The following is a 23,311-nucleotide window of genomic DNA, read 5'->3' on the forward strand; positions in this document are numbered from 1 at the left end:
TTGCCTCCCACATGACCCCTACCAGGGCCAGGGATGGAACCTTTGGTCTATGGGCCCATGCTCTAACCACTGAGCAAAACCAGCCAAGGCCATACTCTTCTTTTTTTAATACTAAAATAAAAAAATAATGACTTAATATCAGAAGGTTTCTAAAAAAAAAGTACAACTAATTTTCTTTTTCCTAAATTATTTGAGAATATGTTGTTGACACAATGCCTCATTATCACCTAAAAGTTTGATGCAGGAGTTGGTGCATTATGGCCTGTGGCCAAATCTAGCCTGTCCCCGGATTTTATAAAGCCCTCAAGCTAAGAATGCCTTTTACATTTTTATTTTTTGTGGGTTTTTTTTACCCTCACCTGAGGACATTTTTGCATTTATCGTCAGATAGAGAGGGAGAAAGGCAGGGAGAGAGAGAGAAAAACATCAATGTGAGAGAAACACATCGACTGGTTGCCACCCACACAACCCCAACTGGGGCTGGGGACAAACCGCAACCGAGGTACATGCCCTTAGTGGGAACTGAACCCGGGACTCTCTGGTCCGCAGGCCGACGCTCTAACCAATGAGCCAAACCGGCCAGGGCTACATTTTTAAATAGTTGAAAAATCAAAAGAATATTTCATGATATATGAAAATTAATGATATAAAATTCACATTTCAGTGTCTATAAATAAACAGCTTTAATGGAACACAGCCATGCTCAATCTTTATATTGTCTATGGCCGTTTTCACACTGTAACAGCAGAGCTGAGTAGCTGCAACTGAGCCCATATGGTCCAGAAAGTCTAAAATATTTACTACAGAAAAGGTTTGCCAACTACTGCTTTAGTGTGTGTGATTTCCTACAAATAAAGACATTCCTCTACATAATCACAATACAACCATCAAAATCAGAAGATCAGACACATTACTACAATCTAATTCAGTCTCCAAATTTTACAAACTGTTCTAATAATGTCCTGCACAGCAAAGGATCCAAGCCAGGATTGTATGTTTGCATTTAGTTGTTATATCTTTAGTCTTTCACTCTGGAACAGCTCCTCAGTCGTTTCTTGACTTTTTTTTTTTTTTAACCCTCACCCAAGGATATTTCTCTATTTATCTTCAGATAGAGTGGGAGGAAGGGAGAGAGAGGGACAGGGAGGGAAAGAGAAGAGAAACATCAATGTGAGAGGGACACATCGACTGGTTGCCTCCCGCATAACCCTGACCAGGGAAGGGACGAACTGCAACTGGGATAAGTGCCTTTGATGGGAATCGAATCCGAGAATCATTGGTCTGCGGGCCAATGCTCTAACCGCTGAGCAAAACTGGCCAGGGCTTTCCTTGACTTCTTAACACTTTTGAAGATTACAGGCCAGTGAGTTTGTAGAATGTCCCTTAACTTGAGCTTGTCTGATGTTTCCTAATGATTAGATTAAGCTTATGCATTTCTGGCAGGAATATCACAGTGATGCTGTGTTCTTTTTAGTGCACCTTCTATCAGGTGGTACATGATTTTAAGTTGTTCCATTAATGGTGATGTTACCTTAATCACTTGATTATAGTGGTGTCTGCCAGGCTTTTTTATTGTAAAGTTACTTGTTTTCTCTTTTTAATTAGTTAAGTATTTTGTGGTTTTCTCTTCTTCAATTACTGAAATTCTATTCAAAGTACAATTCAACTGCCACCTTTCAAGCTTTTCTAGATCCTCGATTTCTCTCTCCAGCCTTCTGCACCTTTACCAGCATTTAATCGTTCTGAACAGCAGTTAACTGTACTAATTACCCTCACCAATTACTCTACAGTTTACAAGTAATAAACAAGAGACCAGAGCATGGGTTAACTAAAGGCCTGGGCTCTGGAGTTGGAAGACTTGGATGTGAATCTTATCTTTGTCATTTAGTAACTATGTAACTTCAGGTAAGTTACTTCACTTCTCTAAACCTGTTTCCTCAACTGGAAAATAGAGTGAATAATTTCCACGGCATGGAAGGTTATGTGAATTAAACAAAATAATCTGTGTAAAGAATTTATCAGAGTCCCAGGCTCAATAAATGTTAGCTAGCATTATTATTATTATTTTTTGCTATTCTTGAATACAGGAACCCTGTGTTCTTTGTGCCTACCTGACAATGCACTTTGCATTAAGTAGGTACTATTAAATATTAAATGAATGGAATGTTTAATTTTGAGACATCGTTTTTTTCTTGCACTAGGTTAATTCCCCCTACCTTCCTCAATGCAACCTGTTGAGTGCTGATTGTAGATAAAATACAGAATTAAGAGCTTGAAGGACCAGTAACTAATGTAAATCATTATGGTAACTTTCAATATGCATAGAGATTTTTTTTTTCTTTTTTAATCCTCACCCGAGGACATTTTTGGATATTTTTGTTCATATATATATATATATATATAGAGAGAGAGAGAGAGAGAGAGAGAGAGAGAACATCGACGTGAAAGGGACACATCGAGTAGCTGCCACCCGCACAACCCAACCAGGGCCGGGGACAAACTGCAACTGAGGCGCACGCCCACAGCGGGAACCAAACCAGGGTCTCTCAGGACCGTAGGCTGATGCTCTAACCGCTGAGCCAAACTGGCCAGGGCGTGCATAGAGATTCTTTATACATCCAAAGAACTATCATATCTGTGCTCATTTCATTCTCCCGAAATCCATGAAGTAAGGTAGAGATTTTTATATAAGGCTATTTATGGGACAAACCAAGCTAATTTATGATTCAGGACCATTATACTTGCTGTTCTCTGAAATGCTCTTCCTTTGGATATGCATACCTTGTTCCTTCATTTCACTCAGGTTTGTATGAAAATGTCACGTTTTCCGAGAAACCTTCACTTGTTACCCTATAAAAGTCCCCCATAACCCGGTGGTGTGGTTCAGTGGATTGAGAGTTCCCGGTCTGGTGATTCCTGGTCAGGGAACATGCCCAGGGTTGAGGGCTCCATCCCCAGTAGGAGGCATGCAGGAGGCAGCTGATTGATGTTTCTCTCTCTCCCTTCCTCTCTCTAAAAAAATCAATAAATCGGAGAGCCTACCAGGGTTCTTTGGGGCTAGAGGAATCCTGAAACCATGGATAACCCATGTATGCTTTGAGACATGCATTAGATGCTTTTTTTCTGGAAGCCCTGCAACTACCCTAAAAATTGAATGTATTGTAGAACAGATCTATGGCCAATGGTGACAGAGTCTACATAGAACTATGCTTCGTGGTGTTCTGGGAAAAACCTTTCAACTTGTGGGCTATACTATTCAGTATGGCTGTATAGCTCATTGTGCTTTTGAATATGTTGGTGGTGTTGTCATGTGTTCTGGACCATCAATGGAGCCTACAATTCAAAATTCAGATATTGTCTTTGCAGAAAATCTTAGTTGACATTTTTATGGTATCCAAAGAGGTGACACTGTGATTGCAAAAAGCCCAAGTGATCCAAAGTCAAATATTTGTAAAAGAGTAATTGGTTTGGGAGGAGACAAAATGTTCACCAATAGTTCATCAAATTTCTTTAAAAGCCATAGTTATGTGCCTATGGGCCATGTTTGGTTAGAAGGTGATAATCTACAGAATTCCACAGATTCCAGGTATTATGGACCTATTCCATATGGATTAATAAAAGGACATATCTTCTTTAAGATTTGGCCTCTGAGTGATTTTGGATTTCTGCATGATAGCCCTAATGGCCACAGATTTTCTGATGATTAGCCAGCATTTATTCTTTTGATTTTGTTTTTGTCTTTTAAGTGAAGTTATTATTGCCAATGAAACCAAGTACTTACTAATAAACTTTATTTGCTATTCAAAAAAAAAATCAATAAATCAACTTACACCATACACAAGAATAAACTAAAAATGGATAAAAGACTTAAATGTGACCCATGAATCCATAAAAATCCTAGAAGAAACTGTAGGCAACAAAATTTCAGACATCATACACAGCAGAATTTTCACTGATATATCACCTAAGGCAACAGAAACAAAGGAGAAAATGAACACATGGGACTACATCAAACTCAAAAGCTTCTGCACAGCAAAAGATACAATCATCAAAATGGAAAGGCAACCCACTGTATGGGAAAGCATAATTGCCAATGATATATCAGATAAGGGGTTAATTTCCAATATATAGAGAGCGCTCATACAACTCAAGAAAAGAAAAACAAAGAACCCAATTAAAAAATGGGCAGAGGAACTAAATAGACACCTCTCCAAACAGGACATACAAATGGCTAAGAGACATATGAAGAAATGTTCCACATCACTAATCATCAGAGAGATGCAAATTAAAACAACAATGAGGTATCACCTCACACCTATCAGAATGGCCGCCATCAACAAATCATCAAACAGCAAGTGTTGGCGAGGGTGTGGAGAAAAGGGGACTCTAGTACACTGCTGGTGGGAATGCAGAGTGGTGCAGCCACTATGGAAAACAATATGGTGTTACCTCAAAAACTTAAAAATTAAACTTCCATTTGACCCAGTGATCCCACTTCTAGGAATATACCCTAAGAAGCCTCAAACACCAATCAGAAATAATATATGTACCCCAATGTGTGTAGCAGCACTATTTACAATAACTAAGATCTGGAAACAGCCCAAATGTTCATCAGTAGACAAATGGATAAAAAAGCTGTGGTACATATACACAATGGAGTACTCCTTTGAGATGACATGGAGGGACCTGGAAAGTATTATCCTAAGCGAAACAAGCCAAACAGAGAAAGACAAGTATCATATGATCTCACTTATTTGTGGAATATAATGAACATAACAGTCTGAGGAATGGGGTAGTCCCAGACACGTGGAAGTGGGGTACAGACTGACAATCCCCAGAAGAGGGGGTGGTGGGGGAGAGATAAACCACAGAATTTCAATGCATGTATGCATGAACAATGGACATGAACAACAAAGCTGGGGACAGGGCGGGGAGGGAGGAGGAGGGGGGAATCAGTGGGGGGGGGGGGGGAGAAACATCTGTAACAAAAATAAATTAATAAAAAGCCAAAAACATCAAAATAAATAAAATAAAAAAATCAATAAAAACATAAAAGAAAAAGTTCCCCATACACACATTCTCCAATCCCCACATTCACTGTTTTATTAACACTTATTAACACTTGTTATTATTAACACCACTAGCTGAAATATATCTACTCATGTGTTTACTGTCATCTCCCTAACTACAATTTAAGCAAGGCCTAGCACAATACAGAGCCTCAGTTAATACTTGTTGAGTGAATGAATGACTCTAACAAGGTACTAGGTACAAGATAACTGACTTGCCCACGGTTGCACAAAACTAGTACCTTTAGGTACCAAACCTCACTGCAGCTTCCCGCTATAATGCAGGCTCTCAAAGGAATACAGAATAAGGTCGGAGGGAGCTTGGCAGAGGAATGAAGATGGCACAGATGGGAGAGGGGAGACGGGGGTGGGGGGACGAGAGAGAGAGAGAGAATGAATGAGAATATGACCCCTGCCTAGGGAAGGGATTTTACGGACAGACAGAATTGAGGGAATCCTGGAATGCGGAGTGTGTGTTGGCGGTAGGGAGGCTTTCATTCCTTTCCCGCTCCACACCTCCATTTACCCATTTGTAAAGTGAAAGAGGTAGACAGCATATAAAGTCTCTTTCAGCTCTGACACTATTTAATTTCCCATCCCACCCGGTGCAACTTTCCCGTGCCGTTCACCCGCGTCAGCTCACCTCCCTTGCGCTCAGCCAAAACCTCCAAGTAGCCCAACGGAGACCGCGCTTCCGGCCCACGCCGCGGCACTGCCTGCGCCCGCTGTCGGGAAGGACCCCGCGGACGCCGCGGACGCGTTTCTGCCGCGGAAGACAGCTCTCTGCCTGAGGACCAGCTGGGAGGAACGGTGACCGCGGACACACGAACGGATGAGGTGGAATTGTAGGCCCCTAAACTGATGCGTGGGCTACTCCAAACAGAGTGAGGCCCGAAGAGGCCTGAATCTGATCAGGCGCTTCGCGACCACACTAAAATGGGGCCTTCGGGCCTATCACGTGGGCAGACTGTTGGAGCAGTTGCTGGGCAACCGCGGCGGCTGGGCCTGGTCTACACTGAGCTGTTATGTTTCGAAGAATCTGAGAATCCCCAAAGAAAGCGAGGGACCTGGCCAGAGCTGCTGGGGTGACGGTCAGAGGGCAGGAGGGTTAGTTCTATTTATTCAATGACTGGGAAAGGCTCAGAACTGGACAGCAGACAGAACATCTGAGTTCAATTCCTGGTCAGCCCAGCCCCCTTCTTGATGTTCAGGTTACCCACGTTGGGGTGAAGAGGGAGGGTTATAGCTTTGGTTGCAGACATTCTGCTCTCCTGTCCTAGGGCTGTTGGTGATGATTCTGCCACAACATCTAGCTCAATGCACCAGGAATCTGAGGTTCACAGGGATCTCACAGCAAGTAAAAGCCAGAGCCAAGACTAGAACCCATATAGATGAGCTCCCTGCAGAACAGGCCAATCAATCAGCCTCAGATACGCAGAGGCTGCTGAAGTACAGCAGTAGAACTAAAGAGGTCGCTGAAGTACGTAGGGACCTGTCCCAGAGGGATTTTGGCACAGGGATCAGTAAGCCCCTTCCTCTGCCACTTCTACTTGATTTTTCTGCTCAGTCATTGTATCGGGTTTGGGTGAAAAGTATCCTTTCTCATTAAAGACATTTAATGGTGGGTGAAATTCTATCCCTGGACTCAAGAGTAGCTAACAATAGTTCTGCTTTTGTGGGAGGTTCTTCTCTATCTTGCTATGTGGAAGAGTGAAGGGACTGAATTCTGGGATCCGAATGCTTCCTCATCGAAAACACCTATATTAAAATATTCTTAGAGACGGAGAACAAAATTAAGACCTGGCTCCAAACTGAAAGTCAGAACTATTCTATTTTCAGTGACAACAAATCTTTAGCAAGTCCTCACTGTGTCACTCTATAAAATAGAAAACTAGGTTTTTGTAAACCCTCCAATATAAGTGACAAGATATCCAGAGTGCTTTTGGGTCATTTTGTGGTCTAGCAAACAATCCACTTTCCTTCCCCTGTTATTGACCTTCCAGTGATGGCCATTCCCTTTGCCTTCCCAGACACAGGACATGGAAAGGAATGACATCATTGACTTCAAGGCTCTGGAGAAAGAGCTGCAGGCTGCACTTACTGCTGATGAGAAGTACCAGCGGGAGAATGCTGCCAAGTTACGGGCAGTGGAACAGAGGGTGGCTTCCTATGAGGAGTTCAGGTTGGGTTAATGTCATTTTTCTCAGGCCCCTTGCCATGGTGGACTGTAGTGCATAAGAGCATGTGCTTTGGTCCTGGCCAGTTTGGCTCAGAGGTTAGAACATCAACCTTTGGTCCAGAGAGATCCGGGTTCGGTTCCCGCTAAGGGCATGTACCGTGGTTGCAGTTTGTCTCCAGCCCTGGTTGGGTCGTGCAGGAGGCAGCCACTCGATGTGTCCCTTTCACGTTGATGTTTCTCTCTCTCCCTCTTCCTCTCTCCCCCTCCCACTCTATCTGAACAAAAAATAGAAAAATGTCGTTGGGTGAGGATAAAAAAAAGGCATGTGCTTTGGAGTCAGATAATTCTGGGCTCAGTCCTGGTCCTACCCTCTGCTACCTATGTGACCTTGTATAAGTTATTTAACCTCTCTGAGGCTCTATTCCTCATCTGTAAAAGAGTAACCATTACTATGATTAATGAATAAGATTTCACATGTAAGATTTCTGAGTAGTGTCTGGGACATGGGAAGGGCTTAAAAGCTGTCCACTGTTGTTGCTGCTGTTATTGTCATATTGACCTGCCAACAGGTTCAGCCTATGTCATGCAAAGTCCAGCCACCTTACACACACAGATAGCATTAGGTCCATCTCTTAATCTCTGTCCTTTGCCTACAGGGGTATTGTCCTTGCATCACATCTGAAGCCACTGGAGCAGAAAGACAAGATAGGGGGAAGGAGGACTGTACCCTGGAACTGTCACACTACTCCGGGAAGGACCTCTCAGGATGAAACCACTGAAATCTCCCAGGTAGGTTAGGCCCAGCAGGATTCTCTGCCCTAAACCTCCAGTATTGTCTTCTTACAGCACGTACCTTTTCCTTATTCCTCATGTTAAGCCAACAGAGGCATGTTTCTGCCTCCAATCCCAGAAAGAAGAGCAACCATTGGATTGTGAGGGTGAGTTAAATTGGGCAGAACCAATCAGAAAGTTGGGCTAGGCAGGTGCCTTTCAGTCAGTCCTTTGATTTGCATTCACAGATAAGATTCGGGTTGTTCTGGGTTATATGGTGTACAGTATAATAACCCTGTGGCAGTGTTGGGAGGGAGACCCAGCCTGTCAGATCCATAACACTCCCCTTGAGTTCTTTCTCTCTTCCGGAGGTTTTGTCATTCCCTCTGCTCTACTCAGAGTAAACCCTGACTAACTCTTACAGTCACCAGTAGGAAAATCCTGGTACATCTGAGAATCTCAAATCATGGCCTGGGTTCTTTGGGATCCTTTGTCATCTAAGAATGAGGCCCACATGGACTGTAGCCTTCCCAGTGCTCAAAGAACAGGAGCAGAGTTAAGATGAAAACCCACAGGCTCTCCTCACTCTCACTCTCACTGTCACAGAGCAGCTGGAAGAGCTTTGGATTCCCTTTTCTTCTTTTGTCATCTAGGAAAAAACACTCCTGCAACCTGAGACCTCAGCAGAGTTCTACCGTGATTGGCGACGATACTTGCGGAGTGGGCCAGAGCGCTACCAGGCCCTGCTGCGGCTCGGAGGTCCCAAGCTGGGCCACCTCTTCCAGACGGATGTGGGGTTTGGACTTCTAGGGGAACTGCTGGTGGCACTGGCTGATCACGTCAGGCCGGCCGACCGGCTGGTGGTGCTGGGGATCTTGCGCAGCCTGGCCAACACCAGACGCTTTGCCCTGAACCTGAGTCTGATGAGCTATGCAGAGAGAGAGAGCTGCAGAAACTTGTTTCGGAAACTGCAGGCCATGGGCACCCCCAGACCCATGCAGGAGGGGCTCAGCCAGGAAGAGCAGGGTCTGGAGAGGCAGCCTGGTGGGCTCCAGGAGGAGGAGAGGCTCCTACAAGAACTCGTAGGGCTGTACCAAGTGGATTGATGGGACCAGTTATCTTCAGAGGCGCCCAGTGGTCTCTGAGGGCAACATGTTTTGGTTGTCTTGAGGGCTCTGCAGGACTGTAATAAGAAGCCCACACCTAATTCCCTTCTCAACTTGGAATCTTCAGGGCAAAAGCTAGAATCAAACCTTCCCCTCTTCTCCAGCCCCTCGGTGGCTTGATATTCCAAACTGTGTAGATCCACAGGATGGTCAAGGGTCCAAAAAATTAAAAGGGCTTTGCTTCCCACCCTCAGAATCCTATCAAGTCTGTGGCCCACAGCCCTGAAAGATGGGCATGTGCCTAACCAAATGCTGGCTACACCAGTTATAGTCTCCACCCAAAAAAGGGAAAAAGCAAAATAATTAGTCTTTTGTGATAAACAAATACTGATCTCCACAGCTTTTTTTTTTTTAAATCCTCACCCAAGGACATTTCTGCATTTATCTTCAGATAGAGCGGTAGGGAGAAAGGGAGGGAAAGAGGGGAGGAGAGAGAAAGATAGAAACATCAAAGTGAGAGAGACATATTGACCTGTTGCCACCCGCATGACCCTAACCAGGGCCGGGGACAAACTGCAACGGAGGGACGTGCCCTTAGCGGGAATCGAACCTGGGACTCTCTGGTTTGTGGGCTGACGCTCTAACCGCTGAGCCAAACCGGCCAGGGCTCCAAGAATATTTATGCCCAGCTGGTGTGGCCCAGGGACTGAGAGGTCCCAGTTCAATTCCTGGTCAGGGCACATGCCCGGGTTGTGGGCTCGATCCCCAGTAGAGGGCATGCAGGAGACAGCCAATAGATGTTTCTGACATTGATGTTTTATCTCTCTCTCCCTTCCTTTCTCTCTAAAAAAAAATCAATAAAAACATTAAAAAAAAAAAAAAAGAATATTTATAACATAAAACCAATGAATGGGCATTAAATGGACAAATGGTCAAATACTACATCATTTGAGGTGTAGTATTTTTCCAAAGGGGCTGAGTTCCTGTGCAGTTTGGGCCTGGAAAAGCCCCAAGCCATCGATTTAGGTCTGGCTAGCCTCCCAGTCTTCTTCAGATGGCCAGATGTGAAGGTGGTGGGTTTCCTTCAACTCCTGGATTAACCAAAGGGAAGACCTTTCCACCAGGCAGGCAGGGCAAGACCTGGAACAGAGAGGCAGAGATTTCCCTGTCTAGCTCCTAGGCCTGTGCTTCTCATTCCAGTTTCTCCTGACCCATTCTTGGGTGAGTGCCAGTGTTCTAGAAAGGGGGGGAGAGGGCCAGGTTCTAGAATGATTTTTCCTCGAGATCACAACTGTCACATTAGAAGGGCATCTTGTACGTCAGCTGGGAATAAATTGCCTTGCCTTTGGCCGCTTCCTCTGAAGAATGTTGATTCCTTTCTTGGCTGCTTAATTCTTTCCTTATAAAGATGCCTCCCCTGGCAGTGATTTCCAGCAGCCCATAGGCCTTTAGTGCCTTGGTTTTTCCCTGGCTCTTCTGACCCTTCCCTCCTTCAGGCATGAACCTGGCCCACACCATTGTGCTCCTGTGGACATGGGGGAGTCTCCAGGCCTTTGAAATTGTGGAGAAGGAGAACATTTTTCAGAGGACCCCCTGCCCTGCTTTCCTGATGTTCGACAATGCAGCCTACCTGGCCGACATGAGCTTCGAGCTGCCCTGCCACTGTAAGCCCGAGGAGGTTTCTGCTGTCGTCTGGTACTATCAAAAGCACCTTGGTACTAACACCAAAGTGCTGACGGACTTTGATGGGCAGGTGATGACAGAGGCAGCGCAGGTACGGGTAGGCAGTGACCTGCTGGTCCGCTTCAGCATTCGCATGTTCAGCCTGTTGGTTTTTCGGGCCCAGCCCGAAGACTCGGGCTTGTATTTCTGTGGCACCCGCAAGGGGGACTACTTCTATGCCTATGATGTGGACATCCAGAGCAGTGAGGGAATGGTGGCCACCTTCAAGGACCTGGGCCAGGAGCCCTTTGCAGACGAGTACCGTGGGAGCCTCCATGTCTTCACCACCTTCTGGGAGTGGACCCCCTGTGACCGCTGCGGGGTGCGTGGGGAACAGTGGCGCATTGGCCTCTGCTATCTGCAGAGTCCGGACCTCTCCCCACGCTACCGCAAGACACTGCCGGATGTGGTGTCCTGTGGTTCTCGGGCTGTGCCAAGGAAGCTTCAAGCCAAGGCCAGGGACCACACTCCCGAGCTGCTGGTTCAGAGCTGCATGGTGCCCTGCAAGAATACGACAACGACCCGGAAGGGCGTGATGGCCATTTTCAACTATGTGTCCAAAGTAGGCAGCCGGCCCTGGGTGCCCCAGGTGCCCATTCAGTTCCACCAGCAGAGGCTGGGTCACGGACTCATCCTCTCCTGTCCTGGGGCCCGGCCAGAGCACGCTGTGGCCTGGGACAAGGACCAGCAGTACTTCTATCGCACACAGTACTTGAAGGGCACCAATAGGTCCATGAGGGTGTTCATCGACCATGGCAACCATCTCCACATCCGCTTCACCCAGCTGGATGACAGGGGCATCTACTATTGCTGGCGGCAGGGCGTGCGGGTCGCTGGTTTCCGATTGGGCTTGATATCTCGAGGGCCCTACAGGGTCTCATTCTCAGACCCGGAGGTCCGCTCTGCCCTGGAGCTCACCCTGATAGGGTACCTGCTCATCACAGCAATCTTTGTCACCACTCACCTCTGTCGCTGCTGCTGTTACTCACTTCGCTGTTATCCCACCTTCTCTCGCTAGGCTCTCTTCCCCTTCTCTGAAAACCAGCTGTGCTCAAATGTGTTTGTTAAATCATTTCAGATGCCTCTGAGTGGGCTTCCTGGGCTGGAATGTGTGGCATGGGTGTGTGGACAAACTTGTTAGTTACAGCCTACTCCCTATTTTCAAGGCACATCTGGGACCTGATTTGGGACCTGGGGAAGCCTGAGGGTGGGAGATAGGAGTCTGAGGCTATGATGGAAGTAGCCGAGGTGCACGTCTTCTGACTTCATCAGATCAGAGAGGGAAGAAGGGAACCTAATATTTATCAAATGGCCTATCTGGTATTGAACAGTGTTTGAGATGCTTTATTTTCTTGCCTTCGAGGATTGCCAAGTGGGTGCTGGTGAATTGGGGGTAGCAGGGAGAAGTAGGAAGAAAAGGGTGGGAGGGGCTCGTATTTTTGCTTTCTGCTTTTCTCCCAGCCTTGTCCTGGGACCCGCTGGTAGGAGTGGCAGGTTTGGGAATAAAGGTAGAGACCAGAACAGGGAAAATGGGTGAGGAAAATGGAGGTCAAGTTCAGCACTTTCCTGAGAGACTGCTCCCATGCTGGACACTGGGGGTGAGAAGAGGGGCTGGGAGCAAAGGTGGGGTGGGGTGGGGTGGGGGCACCAGGACTGCTATGGCAGAGCACGGTTGGAGGTGGGATCTGTCATGTGGCTTCGGGGTTGCTGAGCTCCTGAGATGATCAGTGACAAGAAGCAAGTTGGGTCTTGTCTGAGGCTACTTGCTGTCCCCTTCCTCCAGCCACAGCTTCCGAACAGATCAGAGTCCACTCTGGGGGAGGCCACAGAAGTCGACTTTATTTACCTCAGTAACTAAAGGCATCAGTGGGTGGCAGGAGGGAGTCAGAGAAAGGGCACCAAGCCGTGGGAAGAGGGAAGGATTCCCACTTATCCCTCCCTTTGGCCTTAGAGGGAAGAGGGGGATCCTGGAGTGGGTTCTTCTAGTCTCATTTCTGGGCACAGATAATCCCATGCCCCCCACAGTCCTCCTGTGGAAAGCAGAGCAGATGCTCTGGGTGAAAGTATCTGCCCCCCTTCCAGGCTGTAGGAACGCAAACGAGGGTCTTCACTCTGCTCATGCCTCAATTTCCAGAATTATAAAGTAGAGTGCTACCTAAAACACTGGGGTACGTTTTGTATTTGAGTAAGAGGGGACCACAGGGCCCTTGGTTTAGGAAAAGCATCAGGTTACTGTTGGGTGAGGGAGGCAGATGTAGAGCGTTGGCTTCACCCAGCAGTGTTTGCTGGGGCTGGGAGGCAGCAGCTGCAGGGGCTCAGAGGCTTTGGGGGACAGGGATTATGCAGCAAGGAAGGGGCCTTCGGAACTGGGGCAGTGTGTGTCCTGCCCCTGTGAACAGCAGCCCCTTTCTCTCCTATTTCAGTACCTTCAAGAGGATGTCACTTCCTTGATTCTCATGATCCAGAGGGCAAGTGTAACTGGTCATTCACAACCCCAACTCTGATGTCTGGCATCATCCCACTCCCTCCTCCACCATCTCTACGTGCCCCCCTGCCCCAGCCTATATGGGGGAAGTCCTCCTTGGCTTGACCTCTGTACTGACAGCTAGGGGCCAGGCAGCCTTCCCAGCACCACTTAGTAAGATCCCCTAGTGCTGAGAATCAACTCCCACCTGCCCACATGGCAGCTCACTGAGGCTGAGACCCTGGAATCATCACTCAGGAGTCCTCTCTGGAATCGGGGCAGGCCAGGAATTCTGTCTGCTGATGATTCCAGGTAGCAGGATACGCTCGCCTACTCTCAGACTGGCCAGGGTCCGTCTACATTAAGAATGACCCTCTGGCCAGTGCTACCTTGCCTGCGGGGACTTCCCCTTCCTGTCTCAGAGTCCCAGATCCCAGTTTTCCTCCAGCAGCCCCAGGAAACTCAAAGGCCCACTTCCCAGATAGCCCAGAGACCTCCAGCTCTGGCAACAGTTGCCATGACAACAGGGATTAGGATATGGAGGGTGATTTATTAGGTCTCCAGGCCCTCCCCAACTTCTCTCTTCCCTGCCAATTCTAACCCAAGCTTCTGGTCATGCCCCTCCAGGCTGCTCCTGTGGGGTGAGTGCCCTGTTAGGTGAAGTTGCTGGCAGTGGGGTGGGTGCTGTCTGGCAGGCTTAATGCTAATGGAGCCTATGTCAGAAGCTGGCAGAGATGGATGGGGGAGGGGAGCAAGCTATGTTGGGGTGGAAACTCAGGTCTGGGGAAATTAGCTATCAGAGGAGGGACAACTATAGGCCCCTCCTACTACAGGCCCCTCCCAGTGTGGAACAGGGGCCACCAGACGCTTCCGGCCTCACATCATGTCCTTGTGCTCCTGCTTGGACTCCTTAATGACCTGCAGGGGACAGAGAAGGTGCATAGTGCCACAGTTAAGAGCTCACCCAGACCCTGGGTCCACTACTGCCAGGCTATGTGACCTTCGGCAGATTCCCAGCCTTCCCAGGTATTTCTTTTCTATAAAAGTAATCAGAACTCCCTCGTGCAGCAAAGGACCCAGTGATATCACACCTGTAAATCACTTAGCACCATGCTGGTACATGGTGAGCTGTGGTATAAAATGAGCTAGTACTGTTGCTGGTGTGATGGGGAGTGGGTTATGCCAAGTCCCCTTTTCCCATTCCTCTGGAAGGTTCCTTTAACCAAGCTGTAAATGGAAAGTTGGGAGCAAAAACTTCTAACTTTAATTTTCTTTGTCTTTCCCCAAGGCCTGGCACTGGGGGCACCTGAGTCAGGGTGAGAAGGGGAGAAAGCCCAAGTCAGGACTCCATTCAGTGGTCTAGGCACCCAGGCTCCTCTTAGAACTGCCAGTGAAGGGTCATTGAATTACATCCAGGTTCCTGCCCCTCTCTCAGAGCCCCCCCCCCGGTTCGGGTTTTATTCCAGAGCCTGGCCTCAAGAATTCCTGGGAGCAGCCAGAGCCTCACCGGGCCAGAATCTCAGGTCTGCTCTCCTCACCTCTCCATCCCGCATCTCCACAGTCTTCACCACGATGTTTCTCTTGAGGTGGCCTTCTGACACGGACTTGGTGTCCAGGCTAGTTTCTGTGGATGTGAGGAGAGGAGGTCTGTGGGCTCTCCGGGTACTAGACATCCTCCGCCATCCCTGGTTTCCTATCAGACCAGATCATGAGTACAAAAACCTATCCACCCAGGAAGGGAGGACCTAGGCTCTTTCAAGGGGACTGGAGACTCCCAAGTCCCCACCGTGTTGGGCAAGTCCTGACTACTCTGTCCACTGCCCTGCTCTCTCTCCTGGCCTAGCTGCATTTCAGTCTCTCGGTAAGCCCTTGCCTGGCGCCTGGCTTTCTGACAACTAGCACTGTGCCGAGGAAGGAGAAATCAGGCAGGCCAGACCTGGAGTCCCAGCTCAGCCACTAACCAGCCACACAACTGTGGGCAAGTTCATTTACCTCTCCCAGCCTCAGTTTCCTTATCTGCAAAATAGGGATGATGGTGCCTACTTCTAGGTGGGAGTGCCCTGGCCGGTTTGGCTCAGCGGTTGGAGCGTCGGCCTGTGGACCAGAGAGTCCTGGGTTCAGTTCCTGCTAGGGGCACGTACCAAAAAAAAAAACAAGGTGGGAGTAAGGAGTCAGTTAATTGAAATAATGTATGTTAAGCAATTGGCTCAATCAATGTGAGTCCCCTTTCTTGTCCCCCTTCCCCTTTCCTACTTCTCTCTGCCACTTCTCTGGGCCCTGATGACACTACTGTCTGGCACTCGGCAGTGTTACCTCTAGCTCATCTACCTGGTTAACCCTTCTGATGCTGAACTAAGCCCTGGGTGACACATATCTAGTATTACTACATTTCTACCCTGGAAGATTTTCCCCCCTTAGCTGAGAAGCATCTGAAGGCCACATACAAGTAAGAAGTAATTTAGTTTCCCCCCCTCAGAGAGAAAAATATAACATGTCACACTCACTACTATTTAAAATTAAGAGCAGGGAACATAAAACTTTATTCACTGCAAGAGCAGCAGTCCAGGGGGAAATAATCCTCTGGGCTGAACCAGCATTGAGCTGAGCCATGGAGCCGCGGGGACAGGAGAATCAAGCAGAGAGACCCTAGGGGCCCTCTCATTGAGACCCTAGGGGCCCTCTCAGTGATGGGGAAGATGTGAGGCAGAGGCTGGCATTTGCTCAGAGGCCCCAGAGCATCTCATCTGAGCACTTGAGGACATAGCACCCTGAACACCAGCCGGCTCTGCTAGTTTAACCTACATTACCCTGTGCCAGGTCCTGGGCTCGGCACTGAGGTTGCTGGGAAGATGACACAGGCTGGCCCTTTGGGGAAACCTGGGAGGAGGGAGTCCAAGAGGATGGGGAACATGGGCTTGATGAGGCTCCCTTCCTGCCACGTGGAGAAAAGCACCGTGTCTGAAAGGCAGGCAGCTAACCGAGAGCCGGCGGGGCTCCATTTACAATCAGGTGAGCCTGAATTGGTACAACTTGTACTGTGAGGCTTTTGAGATGTCTTGTGACCTTGTGACCTTCCCCTTCTTTGGTGCTTTTGCCCCCTGTAGTGACAAGCAGTTAAAAAAAACAAAAACAAAAACAGAAACACTCAGATGGGCAGAGCTTGTTCAGGAATCTGCAGACAGGACAGAGCTTGAGACCCTCACCCAATTCTGTAGGGAATTAGGTGCAGGGATGGAAGCGGGACACAGGGCAGAGCAGGACAGGAGTGACCGCAAGCCCCACCTGAAGTGCCCTGGGATGGTGTGTTCTGACCAGAAGCTCTGCGTTCTGACCAGAATCATGAAGGCCCTCAAGGAGAACCCAGACCCTTTTACCCAGGTTCTCAGCCCCAGGCCAGAGCAGCAGCCCACAGGCCTGGGGGAGGGGACATTAATCCAATACCCTGGCCACTGGGCCCTGCTCTACTGACCTCGGATCTGCAGGTTGGAGAAGGTCTGCACAGGAATGGTGATGCTGAAAGACAGCAGGGGGAGAGGGGTGACCAGGCTGCCCAAGACGTCCAGGTCCTGGTTCAGGGTTATTAAAACAGGCTTGAAGAGCGCATTTCCTAACTTTCCCCAGCAGCCAGCATGCTCCAGGGAACTCCAAGAGTCTGCAAGGGGCTTGGGGGTTCTCTGCAAACATCTCCATTAGATGGAGAATGAGGACTCAGAGGATGGCAGAGGGGAGGGAAGAGTGGCAAAGAAAGTTCTGAGGAGCCACAAAAGACAAGTCAGGGGAAAAGAAGTCTAATTTTTGTTGGGTGAGTGGGGGTGGGGGTGAGCCTTTTAGTTTAGGGTAGGTGACCCAAGTCCTTGTCCTGGGACCTAATCAACATTGATTGAATTGAATCCATTCACTCATTCGTTAAACTTTTCTTGCATACCTACTGTGTGTTATGTGAGCACTGTGCTGGGCACTGAGATAGGAGGGGGCTGGACACAAGGCTGAATAAGACAGTGCCTGAAGGGAACAAAGTGATTCTAGGGAGGAGCAGCAGGGCGGATTCCCCAGAGCTGTGGTCGGGGCTCACCGGTTCTCCTCGCCCTCCAGCAGCTTCCTATAGGTGGCGATCTCGATGTCCAGGGCCAGCTTGATGTTGAGCAGGTCCTGGTACTCCTGTAGGTGGCGGGCCATATCGTCCTTGAGGGTCTGCCCCTCCTCCTCCAGCCGGGCCAGGGTCTCCTGGTAACTCGCTGCTTCCCGCGCGTGGCGTTCGTCCTGCTCCCGCATCTGCCTCTCCAGGGACTGGTTCTGTAGGGTGGAGCCAGGCGGTCCCTCGAGGCACCGTCTCGCCCTCGACCAACTCCAGAGGGATTTGAAGCCCCGCCCCATCCTTGTTCTGGCCCCGCCCCCAGTCCTGGTCCCACCCTTGGCTATTCTACTGTAGCATCCCCTGGGTTGCAGTGTCCCCTCCGCGACAGCCCCAGCTTGCGGCCCCCGTCCGCCTGCTCTGGCTTGCTCATGCTCACCGTGCCGCGCAAGGACTCCAGGTCGCAAGTCAAAGCCTGCAGCTGGCGCCGGTAGTCGTTGGCCTCATGCTTGGCCTGGCGGAGCAGTTCTGCGTTGCGGGCCGCGGCGTCGGTCAGGTCCGCAAACTAGATGGGAAGGGGATCCTATGCTAAGGGGCGGGTTGCAGCCGCATATGGGGAGCTGCGTGGGTTGTGGGAAGGCACGGTCTCTGGGAAGTCAGGGACTGGGCAGGACCCCAGGGTTGTGGTCCTGGTCATCCCAGGACACTGGCCCTGGGTGGGATTATTCCCAGCGACCGTGAACCATGGGAAAACAGAAGCTACTGCTGTGTCTTCAGCACCTAGCACAAATGCCTGATCAGGGAATGAATGAATGAACAGGAGAACCCAGAATCTCCTGCTCTGGCAGCTCCATCTATGGGACTGAGCCCTGTTTTCCCCGTCATAGATAGTAATGGGTTCTGGCGAGCAGATATCTGAGTTCTAATAACCCTCCCTCTCCCCCCTTTACAGGGCTCCATCAGGCCTCAGTCTACTCAGAACCATCATTGGCTTCTGCTATTCACACTCCTCAGCTCCGTGCCCTGGGCTAGCATCTCTGGGCTCCACCTCTGTGCCTTTCTGCCTCCAGGCCTCTACACCCACTCTGTCCTGTGTTCGGAATGCCCCTTCCTTATTCTCTTCATAGCCTGCCAGTCCCGCTTAGGTCACATGCCCTCCCTTCTATGATATCCTCCCTGGCCCCCACATTGCACATAGACTCTGCCCTGTAGTGTTCTCTGCAGACACCACACTTGATTACACATCACATTTCCCCGGTCGGACATCTCTGTAGCCTGGCCAGTGCCCGGCATGCAGCAGATGCCCAATAACCCAGCATACAGATGGCAGAGGCATCAAGAGTGCAGGCTCCCAAGTGAGATGGCTGGAAATCTAGCTCTACATCTTAGAAGCTGTGTGACTTTGGGCAAATTAGTTAACCTTTCTGGATTTCAGTTCTCTCATTTATCAAAGAACAGTACTACTTCATAGTAAGATAATCTATGCAGAGCACACGGCCTGGCACACAATAGTGTTGTTTAATAATAATAGTAATAGTAGCAATACGTTCTTATTGGAAGTAACATTGCCTATGTGTCACTGGGCAAGTTACCTCACTTCTGTGGTAAATGTCAGTCACCCAGAGAGGATCCTCTCCCAGTTTCCTCCACCCTCCTTTCCCGAGTCTCTTGTATGCAGCCAGGAGGGCTGTCTGGAGGAGGTTGTCAGGGCTACCTTGGACCGGTACCACTCCTCTGCCTCGTGCATGTTGCTGGATGCCACTGCCTCATACTGGGTGCGGATCTCTCTGAGGGCTGCTGTGAGGTCTGGCTTGGCCACATCCAGCTCCACATGGATCTGCTGCCGGGCCAGCTGCTCCTGGAGCTCCCGCACCTCCTGATCAGGGTGAGAGAAGGGTTAGCAGGGCTCAGAGCCCAGGCTGCAATTAGGGTTTTCCCGTAGCATCACGCCCTCTTCTGCCTGCCTGTCGGACATGAACATTGGCTAAGGGAATTGGGACAGTCCTAGTTGGAGGAAGTGCATGGCTCAGGCTGGGGGAAGCAGGAGGTATTTTGGGGCCTCATGGTGTCCTCCTCCCAGGCCTGGATAGGCAGGAGCACTGAAAGGGTGCCTGTGTCCTTAGGAGAGTGTCTGAGTCCCTGTGTGTGGGTGTGTCCATGGGTTCCCAGGTTTCATGGGTTCATGAATGCTGAATCCATGATCTGCAGTCAGAGGTCAGTGGGATCTTTTTTGTTATTAATGGTTCTCAATTAAATGGAGACAGATGGCAGAATGAATGGAGTTAGAGAGACTGTGACTTTAGCAAGTTCTTTTTTTTTTTTTTTTTTTTGTACAGATAGAGTGGGAGGGAGAGAGAGGAAGGGAGAGAGAGAGAGAGAAACATCGACGTGAAGGGACACATCGAGTGGCTGCCACCCGCACGACCAACCAGGGCCGGGGACAAACTGCAACCGAAGTACGTGCCCTTAGCGGGAACCGAACCCGGGTCTCTCCGGACCGCAGGTCGACGCTCTAACCGCTGAGCCAAACTGGCCAGGGCTTTAGCAAGTTCTTTAACTCCTCTGGACTTCATTGTCCTCTGTGAAAAGGAGATAATACTCTGCATTTTATCAGAGGCTGCTGATGATCTTTTGTCTATCTCTCCCTCTGTTGTCTCTCTCTCTCTCTCTCTCTCTCTCTCTCTCTCTCTCTCTCTCTCTGTCTCTCTGTCCCAATCTCTGTGTTGGCATTTCCTCCTTCTGCCTCAGCTTTACCTCCTCATGGATCTTCCTCAAGAATTGGATTTCCTCCTCCAGAGACTCAGTTTTTCTCTCCAGATCCAGACGGGCCAGGGTAGCTTCATCTGCCTCCTAGAGTAGGAAGGAGGCAAAGGGTCACTCTGACCCTAGATTCTTCCTCCCCATTCTCTAGCCTTGTCTGTTCCCTCTTCTGGGGTTGGGGGAGCAGCGCATTGTTCAGGAGGGCTGGTTGCAGGCTATGTGGGCTGTCATCAACCCTTTCCCCCCTCCTGTGCCCCACCCCTCCACCCCCCTGACCTGTCGATAGGCAGCCAGGTTGTTCTCAGCCTCCAGCCTCAGGTTGGTTTCATCCTGGAGCCTGGAGTAGGGGGATACATTCCTGGGTCCATGCTCTTCTGAGGACTCTTGGACCCTTGCCCCAATCTCCCTGGAGGTGGCTGCCAGAGAGACACCTTCCTACCCCAGAACAAGTGGAGTGACAGGAGAGACTTGGCTAGGAAGGTGAACAGATGAGGGCCTTTGCTTTAACTCATTACTAAGGTGCCTTATCAGGGTTGCCGCACCTGCTCCTGCTCACATAGGCGCTTCCACCAACGTACACTCACTGTTACATGCACACACACACATCCTCCTGCACTTGAGAGTACACGCGCATACCCAGCTGGCTCAGCAAAGCACCATGCCCCTGGGGTTTCCTCTGGCCTTTGGAAATGGGTTTTATTAAGAGCTCTGCTTCACAGCTGTGCAAGTTGAAGTGCCTTAACTGGGATCATAAGCTGGTGACAGACAGTCACCTGTGTTCTGAAGCCACCTGCTCTTCCCCCACTCCCTTTCCCCCAGAACCCAATCCTCCTAGTGCACACCAACCTTCTCTTCCAATTCCTCCTTTACACAGACCTGGGCTCAAAATAGACAAGCTCCCTGTCCACAGTCACAGGGCCCCACCGTGAATGAAACAGACAGACCCTGCCTGCCAGGCCTTGACTGCTCTAGACTTCCCCAGGAAGCAGGTGCTGAGAGTACCCTTTTTCCTGGCAGAAGGCCTTTGGGAATCAATTCCCCAAGGCTCTGGGCCCTCTCCCAATCCTTCCCATCATTTGGGGAGCAAGGACAGCCCTCCCTTCCCAGAGGTGTGGAAACCAGTGAGCAGGGAGTCGGGGTCCTGGGTCTGAGACCCTGCAGGCCTGTGGGCACTTTCACTTGGGGGGCTCAGTCCTCCCAGCTCATGAGGCCCCTCTCCCAGGCCCCCTCCTCACTTCTGCCTCAGGGTGCCCAGGTCCTGTGCCAGATTGTCCCTCTCGACTTCGAGCCGGGCGCTGTTGGCGGTGAGGTGATCAAGTTGCAGCCGCAGCTCGCGCAGCTCAGCCTGGTAGACATCAGCCAGCTTGGTAGGCTCCTTGGCCCGCAGCTGGTTCAGCTCCGCAGCCAGTGCCTTGTTCTGCTGTTCCAGGAAGCGCACCTTCTCAATGTAGCTGGCAAAGCGGTCATTGAGCTCCATCATCTCTGCCCGCTCACTGGCCCGCGTCTCCTTGAAGCCTGCATTGAGTGACCCGGCTAAGGAGAAGTCTACCCGGGCCAGGGATGGGGGTGGCATTCGAATCAAGGAGAAGCGGGTGCCAGGACTCAGGCGGTGGCTGGGAGTCAGGCCTCCCACCATCATCTCCGAGGAAGAGACATAGGAGCGGCGGGCAGCTGAGGTGACCCGTCTCCTTTCCATTCTGGCCTGGCTCTGCTCGCTCCTGGGATGTGAGGGTTTTATGGAGGAGAGAGCCGTCTTGACACAGCCCAGATTGTCCCTGGAAACACCCCCTGGCATAGCCTGAGGGGGTGGGGTTGGGTTGCAGCCCAGCCGTGGGGAGAGCTCCTCTACCCCACTGAGGTCATTGTGCCCAGAGGCCGGGCCTCGTGGGCATGCCAGCCCTAGCCGGGCCACAGACAGAGGTACTGTGGGCAGTGCCTGGGGCCTGATGCTGGGTCTGAGGCCCCCTCACTGAGCAAGGAGACCCTCTCTCTAGGAAGGTGGGTCAAGAAAGGGCTGGACCAGGTGGCATCTTACCTGTCTTCTAACTCTTCGATCCCATAACCCAGGCTTCACTCAGTACTCCTCCTTCCAGTGCCTGAAAGTGCTGGGAATGTGACAAGGAACAACCCTTCCACACCCTTGAAGAACAGCCTACATGTTACAGTTTCCTGCCAAGCCCAGTTCCCAACAGGTTGCTGGAGTCCATCCCTCTGAATATAGACATCTGCATTCCTGCTTTCTTCCCATCCCCGAGGTTCTGGGGCTGTGCGCTGGACTGGACATCAGACTTTTGTCTGGAGGGTCAACTGAGGCCTCTACCTAGCAGTGGGGGGATGATGAAAGGAAGTTGGGGGTCCTGATAGGGCAAAAGGGGGCAGGCACTGCACTCTTTGGCCCTTTCCCTGGGCCACTCTTTTTTTTTTTTTATCCTCACCCGAGGACATTTTTTGTTCAGATAGAGCGGGAGGGAGAGAGAGAGAAACATCGACGTGAAAGGGACACATCGAGTGGCTGCCACCCACGCGACCCAACCATGACCAGGGACAAACTGCAACCAAGGTACGTGCCCTTAGCGGGAACCGAACCCTGGTCTCTCTGGACCTCAGACTGACGCTCTAACCGCTGAGCCAAACCAGCCAGGGCCCCTGGGCCACTCTTAAGCCCCTGCCTCAGTCTCACTGGGCTCACCCTTCCGTGTCCAGCCTCCCTGCACCCCCCTCCCAGGGCCCAGGCCTTGACAACTCCACAAAGCGTTATGGATGAGCTGGCTGTCCCTACTCCCATCTTTGTTCCTGCAGTACCCTTTTCCTTGGCCACCCCTCACCTCACTCTCACACTGGAGATTTATCTCCTTCGGTTCCCACACATCAGGTTTCGAAGACCAGAAAGGCCTCTGGGGATAGGTGAATTTGGGAACCTATGAGCCATTGGTTCCAAACTGGGAACCTGGAGCCTGGGGCCTGGGTCCTGTTGCCCCTTGAGAGGTCAAACCCATCTACCCTTATTACTCTGGTCCTTCAGAGTAATAGCACCCCACCTAGGACCCCCACCCATCTGTGTCCTTGGACTTCTGGGAAGTAGACAGCCTTTCTCTCCCCATCCCCACTCTGCCCTCTGCCAACTCCCCATGCGTGGGCCTCTGATCCCTTTTGCTGGGCACTTGCTGA

The 23,311-nt window shown here is 50.3% G+C and overlaps 5 protein-coding genes across 6 annotated transcripts in view; 3 read left to right on the plus strand and 2 right to left on the minus strand.

The window, feature by feature from the left end:
• EFTUD2 (elongation factor Tu GTP binding domain containing 2) overlaps positions 1–5,776 on the minus strand; it is a 44,555-nt gene extending 38,779 nt beyond the window's left edge. The window contains exon 1 of the mRNA XM_036268227.1: positions 5,713–5,776. The gene's annotated coding sequence lies outside the window, so the exon portion shown is untranslated. The remainder of the gene's footprint in view (positions 1–5,712) is intronic.
• On the plus strand, positions 3,108–3,707 carry LOC118633945 (mitochondrial inner membrane protease subunit 1-like). Its single transcript, XM_036268228.1, is given in 1 exon segment — positions 3,108–3,707. A coding segment is annotated over 1 exon segment (501 nt). The 5' UTR covers positions 3,108–3,206.
• A 38-nt stretch (positions 5,777–5,814) lies between the features above and the next one.
• Positions 5,815–9,125, plus strand: CCDC103 (coiled-coil domain containing 103). The gene is made up of 4 exons (XM_036269827.1): positions 5,815–5,906; positions 7,100–7,251; positions 7,905–8,037; positions 8,673–9,125. The coding sequence occupies exons 2-4, from the start codon at positions 7,109–7,111 to the stop codon at positions 9,123–9,125; spliced, it is 729 nt and encodes a 242-aa protein (XP_036125720.1). The 5' UTR covers positions 5,815–5,906; positions 7,100–7,108.
• Positions 9,126–10,623: 1,498 nt separating this feature from the next.
• On the plus strand, positions 10,624–11,865 carry FAM187A (family with sequence similarity 187 member A). Its single transcript, XM_036268470.1, has one exon. The coding sequence runs from the start codon at positions 10,624–10,626 to the stop codon at positions 11,863–11,865; it is 1,242 nt and encodes a 413-aa protein (XP_036124363.1).
• Positions 11,866–12,678: 813 nt separating this feature from the next.
• Positions 12,679–21,851, minus strand: LOC118634771 (glial fibrillary acidic protein). Of its 2 annotated transcripts, XM_036269523.1 has the most exons (10): positions 21,379–21,847; positions 20,420–20,480; positions 20,138–20,233; positions 19,098–19,259; positions 17,823–17,948; positions 17,384–17,604; positions 16,781–16,824; positions 16,290–16,409; positions 14,850–14,935; positions 12,679–14,229 (listed from the first exon to the last, which is right to left on the minus strand). In XM_036269523.1, the coding sequence occupies exons 1-10, from the start codon at positions 21,837–21,839 to the stop codon at positions 14,188–14,190; spliced, it is 1,419 nt and encodes a 472-aa protein (XP_036125416.1). In that variant the 5' UTR covers positions 21,840–21,847; the 3' UTR covers positions 12,679–14,187. The 2 variants fall into 2 exon arrangements, with proteins under 2 accessions (XP_036125416.1, XP_036125417.1); XM_036269524.1 differs by lacking the exon at positions 16,290–16,409 and having other exon boundaries at positions 21,379–21,851.
• Positions 21,852–23,311: the final 1,460 nt, after the last annotated feature.

The sequence above is a fragment of the Molossus molossus genome, unplaced genomic scaffold (assembly GCF_014108415.1).
Source record: "Molossus molossus isolate mMolMol1 unplaced genomic scaffold, mMolMol1.p scaffold_m16_p_19, whole genome shotgun sequence".
NCBI classification, from domain to species: Eukaryota; Metazoa; Chordata; class Mammalia; order Chiroptera; family Molossidae; genus Molossus; species Molossus molossus.

Excerpts from the sequence above, each read along its gene's own strand:
- FAM187A (XM_036268470.1), top strand. The coding sequence starts at position 10,624 with ATGAACCTGGCCCACACCATTGTGCTCCTGTGGACATGGGGGAGTCTC.
- LOC118634771 (XM_036269523.1), bottom strand. The coding sequence starts at position 21,839 with ATGGAAAGGAGACGGGTCACCTCAGCTGCCCGCCGCTCCTATGTCTCT. Across the intron at positions 19,260-20,137 it reads TGAGGAAGATCCATGAGGAG|GAGGTGCGGGAGCTCCAGGA; the intron begins GTAAAGCTGAGG and ends CACCCTGATCAG. Across the intron at positions 17,949-19,097 it reads AGGAGTGGTACCGGTCCAAG|TTTGCGGACCTGACCGACGC; the intron begins GTAGCCCTGACA and ends CTTCCCATCTAG.
- CCDC103 (XM_036269827.1), top strand. The coding sequence starts at position 7,109 with ATGGAAAGGAATGACATCATTGACTTCAAGGCTCTGGAGAAAGAGCTG. Across the intron at positions 7,252-7,904 it reads GCTTCCTATGAGGAGTTCAG|GGGTATTGTCCTTGCATCAC; the intron begins GTTGGGTTAATG and ends CTTTGCCTACAG. Across the intron at positions 8,038-8,672 it reads AAACCACTGAAATCTCCCAG|GAAAAAACACTCCTGCAACC; the intron begins GTAGGTTAGGCC and ends TTTGTCATCTAG.